At 43.3% G+C, this 25,143-nt stretch overlaps 1 protein-coding gene across 1 annotated transcript in view; it reads right to left on the bottom strand.

Annotated features, from left to right (window-relative positions):
• Positions 1-25,143, bottom strand: part of LOC139259998 (microtubule-associated protein 2-like) — a 607,920-nt gene that overhangs the window by 118,014 nt on the left and 464,763 nt on the right. Inside the window, exon 7 of the mRNA XM_070876037.1 lies at positions 4,830-4,904. Coding sequence (XP_070732138.1) covers positions 4,830-4,904 — 75 coding nt within the window. The remainder of the gene's footprint in view (positions 1-4,829; positions 4,905-25,143) is intronic.

Genomic DNA, 25,143 nt, shown 5'->3' with positions numbered 1-25,143 from the left:
CTCCTATTTTCTATGTTTCTATGATAAGGTGGATGCAGAGAGGATATTTCCACTCATATGGGAAACTAAAGCTAGGGGACATAGTCTTAGAATAAGGGGCCACCCATTTAAAACTGAGCTGAGGAGAAATTTCTTCTCTCAGAGGGTTGTAAATCTATGGAATTCTCTGCCCCAGAGAGCTGTGGAGGCTGAATCATTGAATATATTTAAGGCGGAGATAGAACGATTTTTGAGCAATAAGGGAATAAAGGTTTATGGGGAGTGGAGCAGAGTCCATGATCAGATCTGCCATGATCTTATTGAATGACGGAGCAGGCTCAAGGGGCCAAATGGCGTACTCCTGCTCCTATTTCTTATGTTCCTGTTAAAATTCCCCTGCAGCACTCAAATTTCCACAAAAATGTTTTTTTTACTGCACGTTATCGCTCAGGATGGAATCCGCCCTTTTTTTTTTTAGGTACTTACCTTACTTGGGCCCGGTGTTATAGAAACATAGAAATTTACAGCGCAGAAGGAGGCCATTCTGGCCTATCATGTCCGCGTCGGCCGACAAAGAGCCACACAGCTCCCGGTCAGCAGCCCTAAAGGCCATACATAAACCCGTGAACAATGACGGAATGGCAAAGAACACCCAGCCCAACCAATCCGCCTCACCAGAACTGCGGCACCCCTTATACTAAAACATTCTACACTCACCTCGACCTGAGCCATGTGATCTCCTGGGAGAGGCAAAAACCAGATAAAAACCCAGGCCAATTTAGGGGAAAAAAATCTGGGAAAATTCCTCTCCGATCCATCCAGGCGATCGAAACTTGTCCAGGGGATCAGCCTGGCCGTATTCTATTCCCTGCAGTACTTACCATTATATCTGCTCCGTCCAACAAAAGGTCATCCAGTCTAATCCCAATTACCAGCTCTAGGTCTGTAACCCTGCAGGTTACTGCACTTTAAGTGCCCATCCAACCATCTCTTAAAAGTGGTGAGGGTTTCTGCATCCACCACTCTTCCAGGCAGCGAGTTCCAGGTCTCCACAACCCTCTGCGTAAAGAAGCCCCCCCGCAAATCCCCTCTAAACCTTCCACCAACCACCTTAAAACTCTGCCCCCTCGTAATAGACCCCTCCACCACTGGAAATAGACCCTTACTCTCCGCTATGTCCAGGCCGCTCAATATTTTGTACACCTCAATGACGTCTCCTCTCAACCTTCTCTGTTCCAATGAGAACAAACCCTGCCTCTCCAATCTGTCCTCATAACTAAGATTCTCCATTCCAGGCAGCACCCTAGTAAATCTCCTCTGCACCCTCTCTAGTGCAATCACGTCCTTCCTATAATACGATGACCAGAACTGCACACAATACTCCAGCTGTGGCCTAACCAAAGTATTATACAATTTAAGCATAACCTCCCTGCTCTTATATTCCATGCCTCGGCAAATAAAGGCAAGCATTCCGTATGCCTTTTTAACCACCTTATCCACCTGGCCTGCTACTTTCAAGGATCTGTGGACAAGCACTCCAAGGTCCCTTTGTTCATCTACACTATTAAGTGACCTACCGGTTAATGTGTACACACTTTCCTTATTAGCCCTCCCAAAGTACATCACCTCACACTTCTCTGAATTAAATTCCATTTGCCACTGCTCTGCCTACCTGACCAGTAGATTGATATCCTCCTGCAGCCCATGACTTTCCTCTTCCTTATTAATCACACAGCCAATTTAACTGTCGTCTGCAAACTTCTTAATCATACTTCCTATATTCAAATCTAAATCGTTGATATATACCACAAAAAGCAAGGTACCCAGTACTGAACCCTGCAGATCCCCACTGGAAACATCCTTCCAGTCACAAAAACATCCATCAATCATTACCCTTTGCTTCCTACCTCCAAGCCAATGTTGGATCCAACTTACCATTTTACCCTGGATCCCTGGGCTTTAACCTTCGTGACCAGTCTACCGTGCGAGACCTTATCAAAAACCTTGCTAAAGTCCATATATATTACATCGTACGCACTACCCTCATCGACCCTCTTGGTTACCTCCTCAAAAAATTCAATCAGGTTAGTCAGACACGATCTTCCTTTAACAAATCCGTGCTGACTGTCCCTAATTAATCCTTGCCTTTCCAAATGCAGATTTATCCTGTCTTTCAGAACTTTTTCCAATAATTTTCCAACCACTGAGGTTCGGCTGACAGGCTTGTAATTACTCGGCCTATCTCTTTCTCCCTTTTTTAACAAGGGTACTACATTAGCAGTCCTCCAATCCTCCGGCACCATGCCCAGATCCAAAGAGGGCTGGAAAATGATGGCCAAGGCCACTGCTATTTCCGCTTTTACTTCGCTCAACAGCCTGGGATGCATTCCATCTGGGCCTGGGGATTTATCTACTTTCAAAGCTGCTAAACCCCTTAATACTTCCTCTCTCACTATATTTATTTCATCCAGAATATCACACTCTTCCTTGATAGCAGTATCTGCATTGCCCCTTTCCTTTGTGAAAACAGATGCAAAGTATTCGTTAAGACCCCTCCCAACATCTTCCGCCTCCACACAAAGATTACCTCATGGTCTTTAATAGACCCTACCCTTTCTTTAGTTACCCTCTTGCTCTTAATATATTTAAAGAACATCTTAGGGTTTTCCTCAATTTTACTGGCCAAGAATTTCTCGTGCTCTCGCTTAGCATTCCTAATATCCTTTTTAATTTTGCCTTTTAACTTTTTATATTCATCTAAAGATTTTATAGTATTTAGCCGTTGATATATGACATAAGCGTCCCTTTTTTTCTTAATCCGCCCCTGTAAGTCACTAGACATCCAAGGGGCTCTAGAATTATTTTTCCCAGCCTTTTTCTTTAAGGGCACATGTTTGGACTGAGCCTTCCGGATCTCCTCCTTAAATGCCTCCCATTGTTCTGACATTGATTTACCCACAAGTAGCTGTTTCCAGTCCACCATCATGCCAAATCACTCTTTAACTTAGCAAAATTAGCTTTTCCCCAATTCGGAACTTTTATTTCAGGCCTATTCTTGTCCTTATCCATAACCAACTTGAATCTGACTGAATTTTTGGTCACTGGCACCCAAGTGCTCTCCCACTAATACCTCTTCAACCTGCCCAACTTCGTTCCCCAAAACTAAATCCAAGACCGCCACTTCTCGTGTTGAGCTTGCTACATACGGACGAAAAAAGTTCTCTTGAATACACTTCAAGAATATATCCTTCACACTAAATTTGTCCCAATCAATATTTGGATAGTTATAATTGCCGACTATTACGACCCTATCGTTTTTGGACTTCACAACAATTTGCCTACATATTTGCTCCTCTATCTCCCTCCCACTGTTTGGGGGTCTACAATACATGCCCAGCAGTGTGATCGCCCCTTTTTTATTTTTCAATTTGACCCATATGGCCTCATTGGATGATCCCTCCTCACCGCTGTAATATTTTCTCCATTTTTTTTTCTCTATGGCTGCATTCTTCGTTTATCTTTCACTCCCAATGTATATTGAAGGAGGACAAGAAGAAACAGGAGCATTTGGTGAGAAACAAACGATAATCAGTCAGCCCAGCAATCTCGAGACCTCATAGAAAATATTGCAACTGAGGTTTAAATTTCTGGTTTCTTCAAATTGTTTCTTGTCTCTTCTTTTATTTTGCAGTGCTTTCAAACAAGTATTATTACCCTGAAATCTTACAGAAACATTCCCTTGCTTTGCAGGGTTCTGAACTGTTGCCATTCACTCACAATTCAGAGAACATTAGTGTCACAATCAATAAAATTTTATTGCTTCAAAATATTTCCTTTGAATTTGCAGGGGTTTGGCTGACTAAATTTTATTCCATTTTTAAAATCTGTCCCTAATAAAGATTAGTTACTACCATGCACTCCCCTCTATGCACAGACCTTATTCAACAGCTCCTCCCTCTCTCAGATTGACCTACGTCTGCACTTTCAAAATGTCCAGCACTCTATGTCCTCTGCCCATGTGCAGGGTCACCTTTGACCCCGAAATTGTGGGAGAATGCCCGTGCATGCGCAGAGAAGAAAAAACGTGCATTTTGCAGGGGTGCTGCTACTGCTTCCTTAATAATGGACTCCAGCATTTTCCCCAACAACAGATTATGATCGATTTTTGGGTGTGAAACGTGAACAGGCGATGTACAGCAACCCCGGCGGTAATGGTAGGCCCAAATTACCACCGGTGTTAATCGGGAGGTGAAACAGGAGGTACCGGGTGGTATTTAACATTTTTCTCCAAAACGGGCGGTAAATGGGCAATGTGAGAGGAAATTCTAGTCCCAAGAGTCAATTTAGCTTAAGGTTAAACAAATCACCAAGTTATATGAAACAAGCTACATTATGCATATATTGAGTATTTTACGCACACATTTTGTTGATATGTTATTCTCAATGCAAATAAAGATTTCCAGATCATAAATAAAAAACAGACTCCATTGATCAGGACAGCTTTGAAAGTAAGTGGTAGCACTGAAATATTATCATTTTGACTTGCACATCCCAGGCACTGTTGCTTTATAATTACTGCATGGCCAGTTTCATCCACTGATGTAATTCAAACACCAACAAACTGGTCAATCTTCACAAATCATCCAAACACTTCAATGAAAACAATGAAGCTTTGAACAATTCAGTACAGTTAAACAAGCACATACATATTTTATTTTAAAATTGGATTAGAATTTCTTCTATCATCAATTTATATGTATTCATGCCTAAATACTGCAATATTTATATATAGTCAAGCAGAATTATTATTTTCATCTGTGCCCAGAGGTATAACCATTCCATTTTCTTACCTTTCTCTGCTGCCCTAAAGTGTTCTGATGCTGGAGATGGTGGTGGGGAAGGTGGCAAGTTGGCTGAGTCCTCAACTGCATGTTTACCAAAGAAGAAAGTGAGATACAGTGGTTTAATAAGAAGCCAGCAATAAGTTGAACTTCACTATTTTTCAATCCATGTGACAGAACTCTTCTAAAATCAAGAACCAGCACGAAGTGCGGTACTATGGAATCACTTACATAGGAACCTAGGAACAGGAGTAGGTTATTTAGCCCTTTGAGTCTGTTCTGCCATTCAATGAGATCATGGCTGATCTGTGCCATAACTCCATATATCGGCCCATAACCCTTAACACCATTGGTTAACAAAAATCTATTAATCTTAGATTTAAAATTAAAAAATGATCTAGCATCAATTGCTGTTTGTGGAAGAGAGTGCCAAACTTCGGCCACCCTTTGTCTGTAGAAGTGTTTCCTGGCCTGGCTCTAATTTTTAAGACTATGCCCCCTAGTCCCAGGCTCCCCAACTAGCGGAAAGAGTTTCTCTCTATCTACCCTATCAGGTCCCCTTAGTATCTTGAAAACTTTGATCAAATTACCCCTTAGTCTTTTAAATTCCAGGGAATACAACCCTAGTTTGTGTAATCTCACCCCGTAATTTAAACCCTGGAGTCCAGGTATCATTCTGGTAAACCTACGCTGCACTCCCTTCAATGCCAATAGATCCTTCCTAAGATGTGAAACATAGAAACATAGAAGCATAGAAAATAGGTGCAGGAGCAGGCCTTTCGACCCTTCGAGCCTGCACCGCCATTCAATATGATCATGCAACTTCAGTACCCCATTCCTGCTTTATCTCCATACCCCTTGATCCCTTTAGCCGTAAGGGCCACATCTAACTCCATTTTGAATATATCTAACAAACTGGCTTCAACAACTTTCTGTGGTAGAGAATTCCACAGGTTCACAACTCTCTGAGTGAAGATGTTTCTCCTCATCTCGGTCCTAAATGGTTTACCCCTTATCCTTAGACTGTGACCACTGGTTCTGGACTTCACCAACATCGGGAACATTCTTCCTGTATCTAACCTGTCCAACCCCGTCAGAATTTTATGTTTTTATGAGATCCCCTCTCATTCTTCTAAATTCCATTGAATATAAGCCTAGTCGAGCCAACCTTTCTTCATAGGTCAGTCCTGCCATCCCGGGAATCAGTCTGGTGAACCTTCGCTGCACTCCCTCAATAGCAAGAATGTCCTTCCTCAGATTAGGAGACCAAAACTGTACACAATATTCCAGGTGAGGCCTCACCAAGGCCCTGCACAACCGTAGTAAGACTTCCTTGCTCCTATACTCAAATTCCCTAGCTATGAAGGCCAACATGCCATTTGCCTTCTTCACCACCTGCTGTACCTGCATGCCAACTTTCAATGACTGATGTACCATGACACCCAGGTCTCATTGCACCGCCCCTTTTCCTAATCTGTCACCATTCAGATAATATTCTATCTTCCTGTTTTTGCCACCAAAGTGGATAACCTCACATTTATCTACATTATACTGCATCTGCCATGCATTTGTCCACTCACCTAACCTGTCCAAGTCACCCTGCAGCCTCTTAGCATCCTCCTCACAGCTCACACTGCCAACCAGCTTAGTGTCATCTTCAAACTTGGAGATATTACATTCAATTCCTTCATCTAAATCATTAATGTATATTGTAAACAGCTGGGGTCCCAGCACTGAACCTTGCAGTACTCCACTAGTCACTGCGTGCCATTCTGAAAAGGACCCGTTTATCCTGACTCTTTGCTTCCTGTCTGCCAACCAGTTCTCTATCTACGTCAATACATTACCCCAATATCATGTGCTTTAATTTTTCACACTAATCTCTTGTGTGGGACCTTGTCAAAAGCCTTTTGAAAGTCCAAATACACCACATCCACTGGTTCTCCCTTGTCCACTCTACTAGTTCCTCAAAAAATTTTAGAAGATTTGTCAAGCATGATTTTCCTTTCATAAATCCATGCTGACTTGGACCGATCCTGTCACTGCTTTCCAAATGCGCTGCTATTACATCTTTAATAATTGATTCTAATATTTTCCCCACTATCGATAATTCTATAATTCCCTGTATTCTCTCTCCCTCCTTTTTTAAAAAGTTAGGTGACATTAGCTACCCTCCAATCCATAGGAACTGATCCAGAGTCTATAGAATGTTGGAAAATGACCACCAATGCATCCACTATTTCTAGGGCCACTTCCTTAAGTACTCTGGGATGCAGACTACCAGGCCCTGGGGATTTATCGACCTTCAATCCCATCAATTTCCTGAACACAATTTCCTGACTAGTAAGGTTTTCCTTCAATTCCTCCTTGTCGCTAGACCCTCGGTCCCCTAGTATTTCCGGAAGGTTATTTGTGTCTTCCTTAATGAAGACAGAACCGAAGTATTTGTTCAATTGGTCTGCCATTTCTTTGTTCCCCATTATAAATTCACCTGATTCTGACTGCAAGGGACCTATATTTGTCTTCACTAATCTTTTTCTCTTCACATATCTATAGAAGCTTTTGCAGTCAGCTTTTATGTTCCTTGCAAACTTACTCTCATACTCTATTCCCCCCCTCCTAATTAAACCCTTTATCCTCCTCTGCTGAATTCTAAATTTCTCCCAGTCCTTAGGTTTTCTGCTTTTACTGGTTAATTTATATGCTTCTTCCTTGGTCACTGGGTCAGTGTGGTCACTCAGTCAGTGTGGTCATTGGGTCAGTGTGGTCACTCAGTCAGTGTGGTCACTCAGTCAGTGATCCCTAATTTCCCTTGTTAGCCACGGTTGAGCCACCTTCCTCGTTTTATTTTTACGCCAGACAGGGATGTACAATTGTTGAAGTTCATCCATGTGATCTTTAAATGTTTGCCTATCCACCGACAACCCTTTATGTATCATTTGCCAGTCTATCCTAGCCAATTCACGTCTCATACCATCGAAGTTACCTTTCTTTAAGTTCAGGACCCTAGTCTCTGAATTAACTGTGTCACGTGGTGCCCAGAACTGCTCACAGTACTCCAGGTTTGATTTAACCAGGGTTTTGTATAGCTGTTGATTAACTTCTACCCCTTGTATTCTCGTCTTCTAGATATAAAGGCCAGCATTTCATTAGCCTGTTTGATTATTTTCTGTACCTGTCCATTACATTTTAATCATCTATGCACATGGCCCTCCAAGCCTCTTTGGGCCTCCACTGTTTCGAGCTTTTCACCATTCATAAAGTACTCCCTTCTATCCTTTTTGGTCCAAAGTGGATGACCTCATATTTGCCTACATTGAAATCCATTTGCCACAATTTTGTCCATTCACTTAATCTTTGTAATTTTATGCTTCCATCGGCACTGCTTACAATGCCGCATATTTTTGTGCCTTTAGCAAACTTGGATATGTGGCTTTCTATCCCATTATCTAAGTCGTTAATAAACATGATGAATAGTTGAGGCCCAAATCAGATCCTTGCGGGACACAACTTATTTCTCTTATCATTGAAGTGATTTCATCCTTAATCACGATGGTTACTCCTTCCCCCCCCCCTACCATTTTCCCTATCTTTCCTGTAGACCTTATAACCGGGTATATTTAGTCCATCTCAGTAATGGCTACTTATGGACTGTATGTTGCTATTTGCAGGGAGGATGGGATTAAAATTGGTAAATCTTGGTATTCTGCTCACCAGTTCACTACTGTAATATTTAATTGTTTTCCTAACGACATCTGAAATGGGAAATATCACCAGTGAAGGAGCAGAAATAATATCAGGCCCATCAGCAAATAGCTGGCTAGAAGCAGGTTGGACCAGGGGGGGTGTTCAAACAACACTTTGTCTGTGAACAGACACAGCAGAACATTCCATTGTGGACAGAGTCCAGGCACTTTCATTATGAAAATAAATTAAGCGGTGCATAGCGCAGGTCAGAATTATTCCTCCTACGTCTCTACACCGGCCTTTAATGAGCAAAATCAAAAGATGGTAATTGCCCCTAACTGTCCTGATTAATACAATGTCCCCAAAATTGATAAGGCAGTGCAAAATGGGCTCAATCGAGGCCAGTAAAGTCTGTTTTAAAGAAAGATGGTTAAACAAATGCCTATTAAAAAATGTAAATGTAAAGTTTATCCATTAGTTCATGTTATTATGCTCAAATACACAAACATATTACATTTAAAAGTATTCCTTATATTTGGTTAAAAAGAAAACAAGAGAAGACTGTGATACCTGTAATGGAAAGGTCTGGTTATCAAATTGAAGAATGGGAAAGGAGAGGTAATGTTATATATGACAGAAACATCGTCACTTTTATGTATAACAAGCTTCCCCATTTGAGTTTACAATGACCTGAACATTTAATTCACAAAGAACAAATGTAATTGTTATCCTCCTCTTTTTTGCTTATAATTTCCTTTTCTTTTCTCCAGAAGTCATTGAAATTTCACTGAGTTACAGCTTCATAAGCACTGTATCTCACTTAAATCATCTTGTACGAGAGAACACTTCTTAAGACCAGGTTTTTAAGCACCCTTTTAAATTTGTAGAACTTGGTTATGGTGGAGAAGCACAAGATATATTGAAGGCATTTAAAAAAAATATTCACTCCTGGGATGTGGGCGTCGCTGGTAGCATTTATTGTCCATCCCTAACTGCCCTTGAGAAGGTGGTGGTGAGCTGCATTCTTGAACCGCTGCAGTCCTTGTGATGAAGGTAGTGCTGTTCAGGAGGGAGTTCCAGGATTTTGACCCAGTGCCGATGAAGGAACGGCGATTATAGGTGGTAGAGGTCGTGGGTTTGGGAGGTGCTGTCGAAGAAACCTTGGCGAGTTGCTGCAGTGCACAGTATGCAGGTGGCTGAGCGAGTGAAAGTTAAAGGTGGTGGATGGGGTTCCAATCAAGTAGGCTGCTTTGTCCTGGATGGTGTTGAGCTTCTTGAATGTTGTTGGAGCTACACTCAACAAGGCAAGTGGAGAGTATTCCATCACACTCCTGACTTGTGCCTTATAGATGGTGGAAAGGCTTTGGGGAGTCAGGAGGTGAGATACTCACAGGAGAATACCCAGCCTCTGACCTGCTCTTGTGGCCACATTATTTATGTGGTTAGTCCAGTTAAATTTCTGGTCAATGGTGACCCCCAGGATGTTGATAGTGGGGAATTCGGTGGTGGTAATGCCGTTGAATGACAAGGGGCAGTGGTTAGACTCTCGCTTGTTGGAGACAGACATTACCTGGCACTTGTGTGGCACGAATGTTACTTGCCACTTAATCAGCCCAAGCCGAAATGATGTCCAGGTCTTGCTGCATGCGCAGATGGATTGCTTCATTATCTGTGGAGTTGCAAATCAAACTGAAAACTGTGCAATCATCAGTGAACATCCCCACATCTGATCTTATGATGGAGGGAAAGTCATTGATGAAGCAGCTGAAGATGGTTGGGCCTAGGATACTGCCCTGAGGAACTCCTGCAACGATGTCCTGGGGCTGAGATGATTGACCTCCAACAACTGCAACCATCTTTCCTTGTGCTAGATATGACTCCAGCCAGTAGAGAGTTTTCCCCCTGATTCCCATTGACCTCAGTTTTACAAGGGCTCCTTGATGTCACACTCAGTCAAATGCTACCTTGATGTCAAGGGCAGTCACTCTCACCTCACCTCTGGAATTCAGCTCTTTTATCCATGTATGGACAAAGGCTGTAATGCGATCTGGAGCCGAGTGGTCCTGCTGGGACCCAAACTGAGCATCAGTGAGCAGGTTATTGGTGAGTAAATGCTGCTTGATAGCACTGTCGATGACACCTTCCATCACTTTGCTGATGATTTAGAGTAGACTGATGGGGCAGTAATTGGCCAGATTGGAATGTCCTGTTTTTTGTGGACAGGACATACCTGGGCAGTTTTCCATATTATCGGGTAGATGCCAAAGTTGTAGCTGTACTGGCACAGTTTGGCTAGAAGCACAGCTAGTTCTGGAGCACAAGTCTTCAGCATGACAGCCGGGATGTTGTCAGAGCCCATCGCCTTTGCTGTGTCCAGTGCATTCAGCCACTTCTTGATATCGTGTGTAGTGAATCGAATTGGCTGAAGAATGGCTTCTGTAAAGGTGGGGACCTCAGGAGGAGGCTGATATGGATCATCCACTTGGCACTTCCGGCTGAAGATGGTTGCAAACATGTCAGCCTTGTCTTTTGCATTCGCATGCTAGGCTCCGTCATCATTGAGAATGGGGATATTTATGGAACCTCCTTCTCCCATGAGTTGTTTTATTGTCCACCACCATTCACGACTGGACTATAGAGCTTTGATCTGGTCCGTTGATTGTGGAATCGCTTAGCTCTGTCTATAAGTATGCTGTTTCTACTGTTTAGTATGCATTTAGCTGTGTTGCAGCTTCCCCAAGTTGGCACCTCTTTTTTTTCAGGTCTGTCTGGTGCTGCTCCTGGCAAGCTCTTCTGCACTCATCACTAAACCTGGCTTGGTGGTACTGGTAGAGTGAGGGATATGACGGGCCATGAGTTTGCAGGTTGTGGTGGAATACAATTCTGCTGCTGCTGACGGCCCACAGCACCTCATGGATGCCCATTTTTGAGCTGCTAGATCTGTTCTGAATCTAAATTAATATGTCAAGTTCAATGGTAAATTTGATTGAAGAGCAGAGCAGAGCACAGAAAGAAGGGAAAATTTGGCAGTAGAATGCACGGGAAACATCAAACTGCAATGTATGTATGTATATAAGGTCTGCCCACGAACAGGGGGCACTACTGTCGGAGGTCCTAGGGTCATAGGTACACTCGTGCTGGGCCCGGTATATAACCTGAACTTCACCTTTGTATCTTCACTTCTGGAAGCCATTAAAGACTGATGAGGTTACACCTAGTCACTGGCTCACAGTACGGAGTTCATTGTATAATTTCATACACCACAACTGGCAACGAGGCAAATACGAACCCATGCAAAAGTATGGCGAGCACAGCACAATCGAGTATTGTTGGAATTCTCGAGAGATTCAATGAGGGAGAGGATTGAGGAGATTTGACCAGTATTTCGTGGCAAACGACCTAAACAAAGACAAGGATGCAGAGAAGCGCAGGGCAGTTCTTCTCACTGTTTGTGGCCCCACGATCTATGCACTCATCAAGAATCTGCTCTCACCCACTCTTCCTACAGAAAAGGATTACAAAGAACTGTGTGCTCTAGTTTGGGAACATCTTAAACCCACAAAAGGAATCCTCATATCCAGATATCGCTTCTAAACGCACGTTCATCCAGAAGGCCAGGACGTAGCGGCATTTGTTGCTGACCTGAGACGTCTTGCAGGGCCTTGCAAATTTGGGCCTGCATTGGAAGACATGCTGCGTGACTTTTTCGTGATCGGGATCAACCAGAGGCGATCTTAAGTAAGCTGCTGGCTGCAGAGACGCCGGACCTCAGCAAGATCATCACCATCGCCCAGGCTTGCATGTCCACGCAGAAAAGCATGAAGCAGATATCGCGACAAAACAGGAAGTTCACGGCAAGTACTGTGTACAAAATTGTATCGACAGCTGGCAGAGCTGAAGATGGCAGGGCCTACTCGACTGTGTCTGCAAGACCGGGAGCCGTTCAAAGCCCGCCATTGGGCGCAAGTACGAGCTCAACATGTTGGCGTTGCGGGGGCAATCACTGACCACATCAGTGCCGCTTCTGGCAGTATGTATGCAGAGGGTGTGCGAAGATGGGGCATCTTCAGTGGACGTGTCCACAGCAGAGCAAGCGAGCTGCGACACACCACGTGGATGATAACCAATTCAGCATGGATCTAGTGATGCAACCCGAGGCATTTGAGAGCTCCGAGGAGAAAGTGTATAGCATACGTGCGTTCCTAACCAGGCTCTCTCTAGTCCATCCTGACCTTAACGATCATGTTGAATCCCGACGACAATGCCAGCAGTGGTATCACGACTGCGCCGCAGTGTCATGCGATGTATCTGTAAATGACCCAGCGTATGTACTTAACCATGGTCAAGGGCCTAAGTGGCTCCCGGACAATGTTACGGATAAGGAGTGTAACCGGGTGTATATGGTTAAGCTCAAGAATAGGTAGATGTGCAGGAAACTCATTGATCAATCAAGCTAAGACACACTGACGAACCGGAACAGTTGGAAGAAGACACCGCGAGCTTAGACGACCAATCAACTCACGTCCAGCCACCAGATGAACCCACTGTGGTCAACGCCCAGCCCCAAGTCATGAGAGACTCGGAAAGCACTGGGATTGTACTGAAATGGTTAACCAGGGAGCGAAGGACTCCAGGCCGTCTGAACTTGTAATATGGACCTGTGCCAAGAACTGGGGGATGTAATGTAAACATAGAAACATAGAAAATAGGGGCAGGAGTAGGCCATTCGGCCCTTCGAGCCTGCACCACCATTCAATACGTTCATGGCTGATCATGTATTTCAGTGCCCCATTCCTGCTTTCTCTCCATACCCCTTGATCCCTTTCGTCATGAGGGACACATCTAACTCCCTTTTGAATATATCTAATGAACTGGCCCAAACAACTTTCTGCGGTAGAGAATTCTACATGCCCACAACTCTGAGTGAAGAAATTTCTCCTCATCTCGGTCCTAAATGGCTTACCCCTTATCCTTAGACTGTGACCCCTGGTTCTGGACTTCCCCAACATCGGAAACATTCTTCCTGCATCTAACCTGTCCAATCCTGTCAGAATTTTATATGTTTCTATGAGATCCCCTCTCATTCTTCTAAATTTAATTGAATATAAGCCTAATTGATCCAGTCTTTCTTCACATGTCAGTCCTGTCACCCCGGAAATCAGTCTGGTGAACCTTCGCTGCAATCCTTCAATAGCAAGAATGTCCTTCCTCAGATTAGGAGACCAAAACTATACACAATATTCAAGGTGTGGCCTCACCAAGGCCCTGTACAACTGTAGTAAGACCTCCATACACCTATACTCAAATCCTCTCGCTATGAAGGCCAACGTGCCATTTGCCTGCTGTAGCTGTATGCCAACTTTCAATGACCGATGTACCATGACACCCAGGTCTCATTGCACCTCCCCTTTTACTAATCTGTCGCCATTCGGATAATAATCTGCCTTCCTGTTTTTAACCACCAAAGTTGATAACCTCACATTTATCAACATTATACCACATCTGCCATGTGTTTGCCCACTCACCTAACCTGTCCAAGTCACCCTGCAGCCTCTTAGCATCCTCCTCACAGCTCACACTGCCATCCAGCTTAGTGTCATCTACAAACTTGAAAATATTACATTCAATTCCTTCGTCTAAATCATTAATGTATATTGTAAATAGCTGGGGTCCCAGCTCTGAATCTTGCGGTACCCCACTAGTTACTGCCTGTCACTATGAAAAGGGCCTGTTTATTCCTACTCTTTGCTTCCTGTCTGCCAACCAGTTCTCTACCCACATCAGTACATTACCCCCAATATCATGTGCTTTAATTTTGCACACTAATCTCTTGTGTAGGACCCTGTCAAAAGCCTTTTGAAAGTCGAAATACACCACATCCACTGGCTCCCCCTTGTCCACTCTATTAGTTACATCCTCAAAAAATTCTAGACGATTTGTCAAGCATGATTTCCCTTTCATAAATCCATGCTGACTTGGACCGATCCTGTCACTGCTTTCCAAATGCGCTGCTATTACAGATTAAATAATTGATTCTAACATTTTCCCCACCACTGATGTCAGGCTAACCAATCTATAATTCCCCGTTTTCTCTCTCCCTTCTTTTTTAAAAAGTGGGGTTGCATTAGCTACTCCTAGTCCATAGGAACTGGTCCAGAGTCTATAGAATGTTGGAAAATGACCATCAATGTATCCATTATTTCTCGAGCCACTTCCTTAAGTACTCTGAGATGTAGACTATCAGGCGCTGGGGATTTATCGGCCTTAATCCCATCAATTTGCTGACTAATAAGGATTTCCTTTAGTTTCCCCTTGGTCCCCTAGTATTTCCAGAAGGTTACTTGTGTCTTCCTTAGTGAAGTCAGAACCAAAGTATTTGTTCAATTGGTCTGCCATTTCTTTGTTCCCAGTTATAAATTCACCTGATTCTGACTGTAAGGGTCCACATTTGTCTTTACTAATCTTTTTCTCTTCACGTATCTGTAGAAGCTTTTGCAGTCAGTTTTTATGTTCTCTGCAAGCTTACTCTCATATTCTATTGTCCCCCTCCTAATTAAACCCTTTGTCCTCCTCTGCTGAATTCTAAATTTCTCCCTGTCTTCAGGTTTGCTGCTTTTTTTGGCCACTTTATATGCCTCTTCCTTGGATTTAACACTATCCCTAATTTCCCTTGTAAGCACGGTTGAGCCACCTTCCCCGTTTTATTTTTACGCCAGAAAGGAATGTACAATTGTTGAAGTTCATCCATGTGATCTTTAAATGTCTGCCATTGCCTATCCACCGTAAACCCTTTATGTATCATTCACGAGTCTATCCTAGCCAATTCACATCTCATACTGTCAAAGTTACCTTTCTTTAAGTTCAGGATCTAGTCTCTGAATTAACTGTGTCACTCTCCAGCTTAATGAAGAATTCTGCCATATTATGGTCACTCTCCCCCAAGGGGCCTCGCACAACAAGATTGCTAATTAATCCTCTCTCATTACACAACACCCAGTCTAGGATGGCCAGCCCTTTAGTTGGTTCCTCGACATATTGGTCTAGAAAACCATCCCTAATACACTCCAGGAAATCCTCCTCCACCGCATTTCTACCAGTTTGGTTAGACCAATCAATATGTAGGTTAATGTAGGAGACGTGGCTCCAGGATGATCAGGGCTGGGAACTCAACATCCAAGGGTATTCAACATTCAGGAAGGATAGAATAAAAGGAAAAGGAGGTGGGGTAGCATTGCTGGTTAAAGAGGAGATTAATGCAATAGTTAGGAAAGACATTAGCTTGGATGATGTGGAATCTATATGGGTAGAGCTGCAGAACACTAAAGGGCAAAAACGTTAGTGGGAGTTGTGTACAGACCTCCAAACAGTAGTAGTGATTTGGGGAGGGCATCAAACAGGAAATTAGGGGTGCATGCAATAAAGGTGCAGCAGTTATAATGGGTGACTTTAATATGCACATAGATTGGGCTAGCCAAACTGGAAGCAATATGGTGGAGGAGGATTTTCTGGAGTGCATAAGGGATGGTTTTCTAGACCAATATGTCGAGGAACCAATTAGGGGGGAGGCCATCTTAGACTGGGTGTTGTGTAATGAGAGAGGATTAATTAGCAATCTCATTGTGCGAGGCCCCTTGGGGAAGAGTGACCATAATATGGTGAAATTCTGCATTAGGATGGAGAATGAAACAGTTAATTCAGAGACCATGGTCCAGAACTTAAAGAAGGGTAACTTTGAAGGTATGAGGCATGAATTGGCTAGGATAGATTGGCGAATGATACTTAAGGGGTTGACTGTGGATGGGCAATGGCAGACATTTAGAGACCGCATGGATGAACTACAACAATTGTACATTCCTGTCTGGCGTAAAAATAAAAATGGGAAGGTGGCTCAACTGTGGCTATCAAGGGAAATCAGGGATAGTATTAAAGCCAAGGAAGTGGCATACAAATTGGCCAGAAATAGCAGCGAACCCGGGGACTGGGAGAAATTTAGAACTCAGCAGAGGAGGACAAAGGGTTTGATTAGGGCAGGGAAAATGGAGTGCGAGAAGAAGCTTGCAGGGAACATTAAGGCAGATTGCAAAAGTTTCTATAGATATGTAAAGAGAAAAAGGTTAGTAAAGACAAACGTAGGTACCCTGCAGTCAGAATCAGGGGAAGTCATAATGGGGAACAAAGAAATGGCAGACCAATTGAACAAGTACTTTGGTTCGGTATTCACTAAGGAGGACACAAACAACCTTCCGGATATAAAAGGGGTCAGAGGGTCTAGTAAGGAGGAGGAACTGAGGGAAATCTTTATTAGTCGGGAAATTGTGTTGGGGAAATTGATGGGATTGAAGGCCGATAAATCCCCAGGGCCTGATGGACTGCATCCCAGAGTACTTAAGGAGGTGGCCTTGGAAATAGCGGATGCATTGACAGTCATTTTCCAACATTCCATTGACTCTGGATCAGTTCCTATCGAGTGGAGGGTAGCCAATGTAACCCCACTTTTTAAAAAAGGAGGGAGAGAGAAAACAGCGAATTATAGATCGGTCAGCCTGACCTCAGTAGTGGGTAAAATGATGGAATCAATTATTAAGGATGTCATAGCAGCGCATTTGGAAAGAGGTGACATGATAGGTCCAAGTCAGCATGGATTTGTGAAAGGGAAATCATGCTTGACAAATCGTCTGGAATTTTTTGAGGATGTTTCCAGTAAAGTGGACAAGGGAGAACCAGTTGATGTGGTATATTTGGACTTTCAGAAGGCTTTCGACAAGGTCCCACACAAGAGATTAATGTGCAAAGTTAAAGCACATGGGATTGGGGGTAGTGTGCTGACGTGGATTGAGAACTGGTTGTCAGACAGGAAGCAAAGAGTAGGAGTAAATTGGTACTTTTCAGAATGGCAGGCAGTGACTAGTGGGGTACCGCAAGGTTCTGTGCTGGGGCCCCAGCTGTTTACACTGTACATTAATGATTTAGACGAGGGGATTAAATGCAGTATCTCCAAATTTGCGGATGACACTAAGTTGGGTGGCAGTGTGAGCTGCGAGGAGGATGCTATGAGGCTGCAGAGTGACTTGGATTGGTTAGGTGAGTGGGCAAATGCATGGCAGATGAAGTATAATGTGGATAAATGTGAGGTTATCCACTTTGGGGGTAAAAACAGAGAGACAGACTATTATCTGAATGGTGACAGATTAGGAAAAGGGGAGGTGCAACGAGACCTGGGTGTCATGGTACATCAGTCATTGAAGGTTGGCATGCAGGTACAGCAGGCGGTTAAGAAAGCAAATGGCATGTTGGCCTTCATAGCGAGGGGATTTGAGTACAGGGGCAGGGAGGTGTTGCTACAGTTGTACAGGGCCTTGGTGAGGCCACACCTGGAGTATTGTGTACAGTTTTAGTCTCCTAACTTGAGGAAGGACATTCTTGCTATTGAGGGAGTGCAGCGAAGATTCACCAGACTGATTCCCGGGATGGTGGAACTGACCTATCAAGAAAGACTGGATCAACTGGGCTTGTATTCACTGGAATTCAGAAGAATGAGAGGGGACCTCATAGAAACGTTTAAAATTCTGATGGGTTTAGACAGGTTAGATGCAGGAAGAATGTTCCCAATGTTGGGGAAGTCCAGAACCAGGGGTCACAGTCTAAGAATAAGGGGTAAGCCATTTAGGACCGAGATGAGGAGAAACTTCTTCATCTAGAGAGTGGTGAACCTGTGGAATTCTCTACCACAGAAAGTAGTTGAGGCCAATTCAATAAATATATTCAAAAGGGAGTTAGATGAAGTCTTTACTACTAGGGGGATCAAGGGGTATGGCGAGAAAGCAGGAAGGGGGTACTGAAGTTGCATGTTCAGCCATGAACTCATTGAATGGCGGTGCAGGCTAGAAGGGCTGAATGGCCTACTCCTGCACCTATTTTCTATGTTTCTATGATAACTGCTGTACCTTTATTGCATGCATCCCTAATTTCCTGTTTGATGCCATCCCCAACCTCACTATGACTGTTTGCTGGTCTGTACACAACTCCCACTAGTGTTTTCTGCTCTTTGCTGTTCCGCAGCTCTACCCATACAGATTCCACCTCATCCAAGCTAATGTCCTTCTTTACTATTGCGTTAATCTCCTCTTTAACCAGCAATGCGATCCCACCTCTTTTTCCTTTCAGTCTATCTTTCCTGAATATTGAATAGCCTTGGATGTTGAGTTCCCAGCCTTGGTCACCCTGGAGCCATGTCTCCGTAATCCCATTTACATCTTATCCGTTAACAGCTAACTGCGCAGTTAATTCAGCCACCTTATTACGAATGCTCCGCCTTCGTTGAGACACAGAGCCTTCAGGCTTGTTTTTTTAACACTCTTTGTCCTTTTAGAATTATGTTGTAATGTAGCCCTTTTTGATTTTTCTATCCTCCACTTCTACTTTTCTCCTTTTTCCCTTGTGCTTCTGCCTCCATTTTACTTCCCTCTGCCTCCCTGCATAGGTTCCCATCCCCCTGCCCTATTAGTTTAACTCCTCCCCAAGAGCACTAACAAACACTCTCCCTAGGACATCGGTTCAAGTCCTGCCCAGGTGCACACCGTCCAGTTTGTACTGGTCCCACCTCCCCAGAACCGGTTCCAATGTCCCAGGAATTTGAATCCCTCCCTGTTGCACCATATGTACATTAAGGTCTGCCACCAATAGGGGGCAATACTGTCGAAGGCCCCAGGGTCATAGGTACACTCGTGCTGGGCCCGGTATATAACCTGAACTTCACCTTTGTATTTTCACTTCTGGAAACCATTAAAGACTGATCAGGTTACACCTAGTCACTGACTCACAGTATGGAGTTAATTGCATAATTTCATACACTACAACTAGTGTTATGTTTTTTTGCCTTTTCTAACCATCCACCCTGGATTATTTCATCTCTTATATCTTAGACCATGCATGAATGAGCCCAATTTCTCATTTAAGGTGTCCTTGCCTTGAGATCGAGCTATGTTTTCAAAAGTGGGCCTGGGAAACAAATGGACATCCCAGTCTGGTAATTCCATAACATCTCACTTTGGTCTTCAAAAGTGGTACAGCATCACATCAGACCTCCTTATTTTAAATTTTAACTTAACAAATTTGTTTGATTATCAAAGTAACAAAGATGAACAAGCACACAAGAAACAGTTATATAATATAGTTATATTTCTGCAGCCACCCAACTCAAGTACATAAAATAATAAACAAAGAACACAATTTCAAGGATTAAAGTAATCCTTGGCAAATCGCTTTTAAATTCACAGGGGCCAAAATGGAGTAATGCCTCGGTTGGGTGCGGTAACCGACACGATGTGGGACTTCCCGCGCCCGGCACGGAAGTTCTGCCCCGGCCGCGAAATTGGGGTTACAACCCCTGAGAGGAAGTGGAGCACAATGTCAGGCTTAAAGGGGAGGGCACGCTGCGAGCTCTGCAATGGATGAGGGTCCACCACTTCACCAACGGGGAGCAGGGCGCTGTGGCAACAGCCCGGCACAGAAGCGGAGTGGCAGGCAGCAACATCGCAGCATGGACCCTGCAAAATCATCAATGCAAGGCTGCCAATGCAAGTCGGCCATTAAAAAAAAAGGCTGAATCGAATTGACTGAATACTGGCTTCTGTGAATGAGTGACCATAGCATGGTTGAATTTCAAATTCAGTTGGAGGGTGAGAAAGTTGGATCTCAAACCAGTGTTTGACATCCCAAAAGTGGATAATCAAAGGGCTATAGGGAGGGAGGAACTTAATACAATCACTATCACTAAAGAAGTAGTACTCAGTAAAATAAAGCATCCATTACTAACATCTGCAGGTTGAGGCATCTCCATCTCAGTTGTGGGTAAGGGCAGATGACTCAGTGCATCGGCACAATTCTCAGTACCAGGTCTATGACAGATGACGTAATCATAGGCAGACAATGTCAGCGCCCACCTTGGAATACGGGACGATCATTGGTTAATACCTTTGTTTTCCGCAAACAATGAAATGAGTGGCCTGTGATCCGTTTCTAATTCAAAACGAAGACCAAACTGGTGCATTTTTTTTACCCCATACACACAGGCCAAAGCTTCTTTCTCTACCATACTGTAAGCTCTTTCCGCTTTAAACAGACTTCTCGAAGCATACGCAACAGGTTGTAGCTTGCCAGATTAATTTGCTTGTTGGAGTACACAGGCCAATACAAGATGCATACACAGATCATAATGAACAAGCAACTTGTTTGAACATAGCAGATTCTTTGCTTTCTCAAAGGCTCGATCTTGAGACGCACCCCAGATCCAGTTGTCGCCTTTTCTTAGTAACACATGTAAAGTGCTCAATCTGGGTAAGAAATACCAAAGTAGTTGAGTAGCCCAAGGAACAAACACAGCTCCGTCGCATTCTGAGGCCTGGGTGCATTTTTGCTGGCTTCAGTTTTCAAATCAGTGGGCCTGATGCCATCAGCAGCAATCTTCCTCCCGAGGAATTCGACTTCAGGTGCCATGAATACACACTTCGAGTGTTTCAGCCAGAGTCCCACTTTGTCCAGATGCTGTAGGACTTTAAGATTGTTCCGATGTTCAGCTGTGTTGCGACCTATGACCAGAATGTCAACTTGAAATACGACAGTTCTAGGAACGGACTTCAGTAGACTCTCCATATTCCTCTGAAATATGGCTGCAGCCGAATGAATCACAAAAGGACACCTGTTATGGACGAACAGTCCTTTATGGGTGTTGATGCAGGTGAGTTTCTTCGAAGTGTCGACAAGCTCCTGTGTCATATAGGCTGACGTCAGATCCAGTTTCATGAACGACTTTCCACCAGCTAGCATGACGAACAGGTCATCATCCCACAGTAACGGATACTGATCCTGTTTCGAAAATCGGTTAATCATAACCTTGTAGTGTACACAAATCCTGACAGTGCCATCACTCTTCAACACAGGAACAATGGGACGAGCCCACTCATTAAACTCAACCGGAGATATGATCCCTTCACGCTGGAGTCTGTCAAGCTCAATTTCAACCTTCTCCCTCATCATGTACGAAACAGACCGAGCTTTGTGATAGACAGGCCTTTCCATTGGAATCCAGGTGAAACTGCACCTTGGCTCCCGTAAAATTGCCAATGCCCGGTTCAAACAAAGAAGGAAACTTTTAAATACTTGAGCACATGAAATATCATCCACCGAGGACATCATCTTGACATCATTCCAGTTCAGCTTGATTTTCTCGAGCCAATTCCTGCCAAACAGCGTTGGACCATTACCTGGGATGATCCATAATGGTAGCTCGTGAACCACACTGTCATATGACACCTTGATTGCTGCACTGCCGAGCACCGGTAAGAGTTCCTTAGTGTAAGTGCACAACCTGGCATTGACTGGACTCAGCTTCGGTTTCGCAGCCTTAGTGTCTCACAGCTTGTCGAATATCCTTTGGTTCATTATCGACTGGCTCGCACCCATGTCCAGCTCCATTGATACAGGCACGCTATTCAGCTTTACATTAACGACTATCAACTGGCTCTTGCCCAGGAACGAATACAGTCCATTCACTTCCTCCTCGGGTTGCGTATCCGGGCTATCTCTGAACTGGCCCTCATCAACCACGTGGTGAGCCACACCACGTTTGTTCCGTCGTGGATGTGATATATTCACAGAGCACAGCACACACAGCTTCCTAACATGGCAGGCAGCTCTCTCGGAAGTCTCCGGAAACTGCCAAGTTCTGTTCAATGATTAACTATGCACTTGCAGTACACAATACATCCACATCCACAGTGTGGAGCTACAAACATTACAAGCTTACAGACATTACACTTCTCCCTTCTTAATGAAGAAGCCATCATAACAAACATCATACATAACTTTCCTGTTTATACATAACACAGGATATAAACTTTTTTTTTCCATATTTACAAATTTAACTTTACCACTTGTTTTCTGTTTCAAAGAGGATACCTTCGCTCTCGAACAGAAACTTCCAAACATGGTATTGAATCTAAACTCATTCGAGGCTCATCCTGAGGAACGTTTTCCTCCATGGAATTTCCTTGATTTTCATTTGAACTCACTCTAACTTAAGGCTCTTTGTTTTCCTGACTCGGACTCAGACTTTCATTCTGATTCTCTCCTGGATTTGTTTCCGGTACATTGGATTTAGGATTTGCTACTGGTGTATCAAAACTATCTGATGAGTCAGAAATAACTGAATCATTCCCACCTTCAACTCCTTCCATGTCTGTAGGTAAAAAATGATCAATATGAACTAACCTAACCTGTCCATTATCAAACATCTTTACCAAATATGTGCGAGGAACACATATCTTCACCACTCTTCCTGATAACCACTTTAACCATTTATGGTGATGGTTCTTCACTCTCACCTTCTGGTTTAATTTCACATTTCTCTCTTTTACTCTACCTCTATCATGATTCTCTTTCTGTCTTAATTGTGTCTCTTCTACTGACTGTGCAAAATTTGGCCTTAACAACGAGAATCTGGTTCGTGGCTGTCATTTGAGAAACAACTCTGCTGGTGTTCTACCAGTAGTTGTATGAGGAGTATTTCGATATGTAAGCAAAAAATTAGCCAATTTGTGATCCAATGACAACTGTCGTTTCCTTGGATTTGGATCTAACATTTGTTTTATGAGGGCATGTTTTATACTTTGTACAGTGCGCTCTGCTGTACCATTTGAAACAGGATTGTATGGTGGAACTTTGGTATGTTTCACACCATTTTTGCTCGTGAATTGTGCAAATTCCTCTGAACGAAATTGTGGTCCATTATCCGAAACAATTTCTTCAGCGAGGCCAAATGAAGAAAATAATTTTCGTAAAATGTCCAATGTTTTACTTATTGTTATTTTCCACATTGGAAACACCTCAACCCACTTCGAATGGCTATCAACCACAATGAACAATTGTTGTCCTAACTCAACAAAATCAATATGTAGCCTTTGCCACTCCCTGGGAGGCCATTTCCATGGCTGTAATGGTACAGGTGGTGGTTGCTTGCTTACCGATTGACATGTCGTACACTGACTCACGATGTACTCTATATCTTTATCAAGACCTGGCCACCATAAATAACTGCGTGCAAAACTCTTGGTCAAACACATTCCCAGGTGCTGGTCATGGAGGCATCCTAATAATTTGGAACTGAATTTATTTGGTATAACCACGCTTGCACCCCACATGATACAATCTTTATCGACTGATAATTCATTCCTACGAATGAAGAATGGACATGTATCTTTGTGTGTTACCTGGTTTAGCCATCCATTTGCAATATACTCATACACCTTTGACATCACTGGTTCACGTTTGGTTGCTCTACCAATCTCTTCAGCTGTGACTGGCAGTTCATCAATGCATGAAAAATAAAACACTTCGACCCTATCGGGTGTAACTTGTGATGGGGAAGGCAATCTAGATATTGCATCAGCATTACTGTGATCAGCTGATCGTCTGTATTCAATATCATATGTATATGCTGACAAAATCAAAGCCCATCTCTGCATTCGGGCTGCAGCTAATGTTGAAACTGGGGACTTTGGATGGAGGATTGCTGTGGGGGCTTATGGTCCGTAACGATGGTAAACTTACGACCATACAAGTATTTGTGAAACTTCTTGACCCCAAAAAGTAATGCCAAAGCTTCCCTTTCAATTTGCGCATAATTACTCTCACTGGTACTGACAGTGCGTGAGGCAAAAGCAATTGGTCTCTCCTCCCCACTACTTAATACATGAGAGATTACTGCCCCAATTCCATACAGAGAGGTATCAAATGCTAGCTTAATCTCCTTAGATATGTCATAGTGAACTAACATGGTGCTCTCTACCAATTTGCTTTTACACTCCTTGAATGCTGTATTGCATTGTTTTGACCACTTCCAATGGACCTGTTTTTTCAAAAGTTCATTTAGTGGATGTAATACTGTAGCCAAATTTGGTAGGAACTTCCCATAATAGTTCAAAAGACCCAAGAATGAACGAAGTTCAGTGATATTCCTGGGAGTGGGTGCATTTCTAATTGCATACAATTTTTCCATGGTTGGATGTAAACCATCTTTGTTTACTCTGTACCCTAAGTACTCCGCTGAGTTTTTAAATAACTCACACTTACGAGCAGACACTCGTACTCTGTGCTTCTCTAGCCGTTTGAGGTCTTCATTCAATATGTTATTATGAATTTGCTTATTTGGTGCTGAAATTAGTATGTCATCCAAATAACATACTACCCCTTCAATACCTTGCAAAATCTGGTTCATCACCCCTTGGAATATGGCAGGGGCAGAAGACACTCCAAACGGTAGCCTATTAAATTGATATCGGCCTAGATGAGTATTTATAGTCAAACATGACTTGGACTCCTCGTCTAGTTCAAGCTGTAAGTAGGCATTCGTAAGATCCAGTTTTGAGAAGATCTGACCACCTGTCAGTGTTGTGAACAAATCTTCTATATTTGGCAATGTATTGGGGACATTACCCTCGAGAACCTGGTTTACGATTACTTTATAATCACCACACAATCTTACCTTACCATCAGACTTAGGTACAACAACAATGGGTGTAGCCCAACTACATCGATCTATCTTACAAATAATGTTCTCAGTCTCTAGTCTTTTGAGTTC

Source organism: Pristiophorus japonicus, chromosome 3, assembly GCF_044704955.1.
Source record: "Pristiophorus japonicus isolate sPriJap1 chromosome 3, sPriJap1.hap1, whole genome shotgun sequence".
Classification (NCBI taxonomy): domain Eukaryota; kingdom Metazoa; phylum Chordata; class Chondrichthyes; family Pristiophoridae; genus Pristiophorus; species Pristiophorus japonicus.
Note: the sequence above shows the minus strand (reverse complement) of the source record. Positions and strands in the feature narration are given on the sequence as shown.